This window comes from Neltuma alba, unplaced genomic scaffold (genome assembly GCF_004799145.2).
Source record: "Neltuma alba isolate B1F8T4 unplaced genomic scaffold, ASM479914v2 tig00002244_pilon, whole genome shotgun sequence".
NCBI lineage: Eukaryota > Viridiplantae > Streptophyta > Magnoliopsida > Fabales > Fabaceae > Neltuma > Neltuma alba.
Window position 1 is genome coordinate 219,911 of NW_021632793.1, and position 6,970 is coordinate 226,880.

Below are 6,970 nucleotides of genomic sequence, written 5' to 3' on the forward strand. Positions count from 1 at the left end.
TCTTTTGCTAGCCCCGCTCTCTGCAAGATCTTTGTGCAATATTGGTACGTGCTATACATACACATGTATGTGTATGCTTTCATGGGCAGAATGACAACCATAAAAATTAAAATTGCGAGTGAAGTATATATCTCATCTTCATAGTTACATCTTATTATTATTGTTTTCAAATTAATAATGGTAAGAACATTATCTAGGCTTCAATTGAAATTTTCCTTTTCCATTTTTCCCCAATTCTTAGAAAGCGTATGAATGCTCCGAATTATTTCATAAAGTTTTAATTTTTAATACAAGTTTATCCGTATTATTTCATAAAATTTTAATTTTTAATAATCTTAACCTCGATATTAATAATCCAAACAAAAGAAATAACAGTTCACGGCTAGTTGTTCCAGCAGCATCACCACCTGCCATGCTAGGATGGAGTCTTGGGTTTGAATTCGACTTTGATATGTTTATATATATACATTTAATTGTACTCATTTTGTTTTATTTATAAGGCCCAAAAAAAATTTTATTGATTATATTTATAAGTCACCTTATTAAATTTTTGGCTAAATTATACAAAACCTCCTAAACTATAAGTTAGTTGCATATAACATTGCTGACATTTTAAATTTTAAATTTAACCCCCTTAGCTTTCATTTTTTTTATTATGGATACTTTGTGGCTAATTTACTGTTATTTTTTAAACGAAATTTGTCATGTTAGATCACTATAAAGCACCTCACATTTTACATGGCATCTTACATGGCATACTATTTAATATAATCATTTTATAATAATTATATCATTTCTATATAAGGATTAAAAGGTCATTTTATCATTTACTCATTTTTATTCTTATATTTTTTTATCAACATAATCTTTTAAATAAAAATTTTCTTCTATTTTTTGTCACACAATAATTGATATTTTAATTAATCAATGATTGTCAAAATCTTGATAAATTTATTAAAATTGTAAAATAAGACCATAATATTGTAAAAAAATGTTAACGTGAAAGTAATCAGATGGTTCCGATAAGCATTAAATAGGAAAAAAGGGTAATTGAAGGGGGTTCGGTCTTAAAATGTCAAGGGAATTTTTTTTTTTTTCCGGGTATAAATGTCAGCAGAGTTATGTGCAATTAGCTTAAAGTTCAAGAAAGTTTCATAAAATTAACTTAGATAAGATGCTCTGTAAGATGCCTCGTAGGATGCGAGGTGTTTTATGATGATCTAACGTGACAAATTCTGTTAAAAAGACAACAGTGACTTAGCAGCAAAGAGTCCATAAATAAAAAAGTAAGAGATCAAGGGTTTGAATTTAAACTTTGAAATGTAAGAAAGGTTATATGCAACCGTCCCAAAGTTTAGAAAAATTTTGTATAATTAAACCTAAATTTCTAGGAATATAATATTTTGTCATTTATTTATTATAGTATAGATAATTATTATTTTTTTAACATGTATAGATTAAAAAGAGGTAAAATTAGAAAATTATTATATTTTAATGAAAAGTTAATATAATTTAAGGCTTTTTTAGATTCTTGCAAAACATATTAAAAACATCATATAAACAAAACCAAAGAGTAGTATATGACAAACTAAAAATAAAATAATTTTTTAACTTTTTTAATTTTTAACTCACTTATAATTTATAATTTAGTGTTTACATAAAAAGTTCAAAACCACACAGCTTCTCACCTTTATCTATTAACTTTTTACATTATTACCCTTGCATTTATAACTCAGTCCTATCTGCCAAAAATTGGCTACCAACGCAGCACCGCACGTGGATTTCTTTAAGAATCATCAATTTAAGAACTAGGTTACCGACTTTTCCCATTAACCAATTTCGCTGTCAAATTGAAATCTACCCAAAATTTAGACCCTTTATTTTCTCTTGCAAGCACAAGGGTTCGATGCTTGACGGTTTCAGTTTCCAATTCCATTCCTCTATACCATTTTTGTCTAAAATTATTGAATACATTCTGAACTTCAACATCGAATCCATCTCATGTACATTCAACTTCTTAGTGACATGAAATGTTTGCCCACATAAAAAATAAATATGCAATGAAGATACAGATCAGACCAAAATTGAATAACCTATTTTACTATTTCACTGAGATTATCAGATGATTAATTGTTTCAGTAATTATACAAGCAACCTTCCAGGGAAGAAAATCAAAAGAATATGATGCATCGTGTTCATCAAACAAGGAATTCAGCATCAGAAACTTCAAGGACTTTGTGCACACCAATGGGGTTCACACTGGGTCGGAATGCATTTCCTTCAATATACCTGTGAAGAAAACATTACTCAGTTCAAAGAATAACAGATAATGGATCGTCCTCTGAGGATTTCTTAGGCAGCACTTTCCATAACAAATTCAAGATTAGAGAAACCCTTTTCAGTATGCTTGTGCATGTCTATCCATAATTGGTTAGTTGGGTTCAATCCATCACTTTTCTTCCCTCCTTTTGGTGTATCACATCTACTTAACAATTTCCCATTTCTCCAACTATGATAGCATATCAGGTAAACAAAAAAAACAAAAACAAAAGAAACCAAAAAAAAAAAAAAAAAAAAACAGCGTTAGGAGCTCACAATTCTTTCAAGAATGGATGCTTGTAGAAGGCATCAGGAATTCTCCCAGAAAACTGGTTGTGATCCAAGTACCTGAGAAACAATTATTACGGGAAAGAATGTTAACATTGACAAATCTTTCTTGAGCATATATAAGAACATTTTCTTAGATTAAGAGGAGAAGGTAGCAAAAGCCCATCTCTACTATTCACATGAAAAAGAAGCTAGAGTAGGGCTAAAAGTAACAGCAGACTGGAGCTCATAATAGCACAAACCATAGTTCATTAGATCAGGCTGTACAAGTCTCAAGACCATAAAGATTAGGTTGAAACTTGCATCAGATTCTATTTGACATCTCTTAAAGCCCTTAAAATCTCAGCGAACTAATACTTCTCTGATCCCTTAATATAAGACCTAATTAACTAATTTGAGTGGATTAAGAATGTTAGTAAAATTAGTTAACATAATATGTTCTTTTTTTTTTTTTTAAGAACACCCTATCCCTCTCCCGTTAGATTATTATTAAGAAAATATCAACAGGTTAATTTGAGAAAAAATTGATAGACATGTAATTTATACCTTATATAGGACCAACATTAACTCTCCAATTAAGTCCTATATTAAGGACTAGAGGAGTATTATATTACTTGACCACTCCCATGCTTAAAAAGATACTTGATAGAATTTCTTTTATTTGTCAACCGTATAAAAGTAGAACTTGCAAAATCATGAAAAAGGAAAATTACTTTCTGCTGTATAGGGCCTTGACCTCAAGCTTCTTTCTGTTTTGGAGAAAGAATATTGAGCATATGAGTTACTTTAGGGTGGCTATAGGCCTGACTTAGGAAAAGGTTGTATTGGGGATTGTGTGACTCACTTTTGGGGCTTATATTAGCCGTGGAGGTATCTGAGAGAAGGGTGGACTTATTTTTTTGTGAACTGAGTTTGGTGAGGAGAGTGCTGGCCTCTCGAATGCCAGGTTAGGGGTGGAGGAAGAGTCTTTCTTCATCATTTTCTTTGTATTTCAGTGTGTATTTTAGTGTATTGGTGAGTTGAATGTTCTTTGTTGTTTCCTGTGTGAGCTGTGTTAGTTATATATTGTATTGAACCCAGTTTTTTGTGTGATTAATATCAGTTTCGGCATTGTTTGTCTACTGTTTTATCTTGGTCTCTATCAATACTTTATAAGCTAAAGAAACTGCTCCTCTATAAATAAATAACAGCAAGATAAAAATTAAGATAGGTACAAGGAGACAGTAAATAATTGTGTTTCATCAAAGCCCGATAGTAGCAATCCAGACTCTTAATTAACCACTATTCTACTGAAAAACAGTCCAGTATAGTTTAAAAATGGAATTATGACTTATCAAGTCAGAAAACAAACTTACAAGTAAGTCAATTTGGGGATATGAGCAAGGCTTGATGGTATAACTCCTGACATTTTGTTGTGGGATAGGAACCTGTCTCAACAACCAATCAAAAACATTTTAGGGAAAATTTCCAAGGAGTGTGCCAAACAATTAGATGGCAGCATTAAGCTTACAGGAGCAAGAAAAGCAAAAACTTCAAAAATGTAAGGTACAGGTCATGGGAAAAGGAGAAAAAGCAAAGAAATATGAAAGGGAAGGAAGCAAAGGCAAGACTCACAGGATTTCAAGATTGGTCAAGTTAGCAAGTTGTGCAGGGACTCCTCCAGTGAAATAGTTATTGTTCAAGTATCTATGTACAAAGCAAAAGTGGAAAGGATTTAGACAGAGCGTCTTACAGAAGACAAGGAAACATTAGAATGAAAATCATTTATGACTCACAAGCTAGAAATAACTTACAGATTCCGAAGTGCTGGAAAGCAACCTTCAATGCGGATAAGTTCCCTTATGGTACCCACCAAATGATTGTTCCCAACATCCCTATCAACACAGAATCATAACCGAGAGTCGCATTGAGTTCAAAAATAAAAAATAAATAAATAATAAATAAATAAAAACTGCAGCAAGTGACCCATATAAAATTTGAATATTACAGGTGCCGAAGATTTTGTAGGGTGCCCAATTCAGGAGGGATTCTTCCACTAAGACGATTTTCATGAAGATAAAGGTAGCGAAGCTCAGGAAGATTAGCTAGTTCCCTGGGGATTTCTCCCTTGAAATTATTAAAGCTCAAGTATCTGCAAAAAGATACAAATTCATATTTGTAAGATATAAACAAAATAATGCCCAAAAAACAAAGAAAGAAAGTAACCAGTAAGATCAGGTTACTCACAGATGTGTCAGACTCTTAAGCTCACCAATCTCTGGAGGAATTGCATCCTGTAGTTTGTTCCACCTCAAATTTCTGGAATGAAATAAAAATCAGCCATGAGCCAATTCAATTCAAACATTAATTATTGCTTGTTCAAAAGCACTGTTAAAAAAAAAAAAAAAAGGAATGCTCTCCATGAAAGAGCAACGGTTAGTAACACATAAGTCATTCTGATCCTACTTTATAAGCAGAAATGACAATTTATATACAATAAAGCGAGACATTCTTATGCCTGATGTAAAAAGTTGAAGTATCACAACAAAATGAAGTGAGTAATCAAATCGAGGAAGGATCAGATAATTTTAACAATATTTTAAGCCGCTTCAGTCGTCCAATTTGAGGAGGAATAGGTCCTGTCAACTTGTTGTTATGAAAATCCCTGCCATGATTATGTGTATTCCGTAAGGTCACAGAAGGCATAGGCAAAAAATTCACAGTATATATATTAGAAAATTACATGAACATTAGAAGATTAACGTATCAATATCATTTCAGCATGTAAACCTTATTTTTGGGATTTTATCACTTACAAACCAATCTAAAAATAAATAACAGTCAAACATTCACAGAAAGCGTCATTAGCAGGAATCTTTCATTAGTGCACCCAATATCAGAATTAAATAACTGTTATACATGCACGTTAAAAATCCACCAGAAACATTACCCGAACTGCATACATCATAAGGTCAAGATTGACCGCAAAGATACTTTAATATGCTACTTTACAGTACAAATCTTATTTCCATCATTAAAATTTATAATTTATGGACCAACTGAAAATCTTGTAATTGCGGGGAAGTATCGGAACAAATATAGCTTTTCACATCAAGTGGCATATCCGTCAATGAACACGATACTAAGTAATATCAATAACACATACTTTAGAAAGACTTGTTGAGATCTGAAATAAGTGAAAGATACTTACAGGCGTGTAAGATCCAGCAAGCTGGTTACAGCAGTAGGGAAAGGTCCGACAATAGACACAGCATACACCTCGCTGCAAATAAAGAAAGTAATTTCAATTATCGAAGGTCATATTTCTTAATTCATTCATAAAACTACTAAGTCAATCGAACCCTCTAGGAAACTTGAAATTCATCACGAAGTACGATGATGCTTACAGTTCCGTAACTACTCGATAATCACCGACAGTGGAACAGGTGACCCCAGACCAGGGAGGCAGATCGCCATCTCCACAGGGATCATCTCCAACCCACGCATACACAACTCTCCAACCAAGAGACGCCTTGATCTCATTCAAAGCTTTAACTGAAAATTGCAAAAACCAGAAACCCATCAAAGACCAACCCTTTAAGCAATGAATAAAAACCCCATGAGCCAAATCAGAGAAAACTACAGAAAGGAAGATCCGGGATCCGTGGGGTTACCATCACGCTTAAGGGTTTTACAGTGTGCAAAGTGGAGCATCGATAGAGTGAAAATGAGGATCAGAGGAAGTAGAGATGAGGGTATTCGCGCCATTTTGAGGGCAACCCAGAGATCCTTGTCCCTCAACCACTCTCAAAAGGACTCGCAAATAGGCGGTCCTAGTGGATCTCAAGAATTATAGCTAAGATGTCTCCTTTTTCTGTGTAGCTCTCCGGTCTCAGGAGAGAAAACTCACTGCCTCAGACATTTTGGATTCGGTAATTTGGCAGTTTGAAGGAGGAAAAGCACTGGAAATTATTGCTGATTGATTAATGGAAGTGGAGCTCCAGCGAACGCGGCATCAACGTTGAAAATCTCCTCCTCACTCCGTCGGCACTGAAATTTAATATAAACTTCTAAAATTTTCTAATGCTGTTTATTCAGTGACGAAATTATTAAATGAAATTATTTTATCCATTAAAAGATAAAATATAAAAAATAGAGATTCTCTATTTAGAAATTTCTTTAGATAGAAAGACTTTTTTAATAAAAATATTTAACCTAAATAGAACAATTACCTTAAAAAAAAGTCGATTGATTTGAGCAAAACTGAAATAAACCAAATGAGAAAAAGAAAATATAAAACAATAACCAATAAAACAAAAAACTAAATGCAGAAAAACATGAGCCCAAAATCATATCAGCGCTTTAAATATTAGCCAAATTCAAT

At 32.8% G+C, this 6,970-nt stretch overlaps 1 protein-coding gene across 1 annotated transcript; it reads right to left on the minus strand.

Annotated features, from left to right (window-relative positions):
• Nucleotides 1-1,923: 1,923 nt before the first annotated feature.
• Nucleotides 1,924-6,596, minus strand: LOC114720539 (probable leucine-rich repeat receptor-like protein kinase At1g35710). The gene is made up of 11 exons (XM_028906187.1): nt 6,261-6,596; nt 5,994-6,141; nt 5,798-5,869; nt 5,180-5,251; nt 4,834-4,905; nt 4,595-4,738; nt 4,401-4,481; nt 4,222-4,293; nt 3,963-4,034; nt 2,596-2,667; nt 1,924-2,289 (listed from the first exon to the last, which is right to left on the minus strand). Exons 1-11 carry the CDS (start codon nt 6,352-6,354, stop codon nt 2,199-2,201), a joined length of 990 nt encoding a protein of 329 aa, XP_028762020.1. The 5' UTR covers nt 6,355-6,596; the 3' UTR covers nt 1,924-2,198.
• Nucleotides 6,597-6,970: the final 374 nt, after the last annotated feature.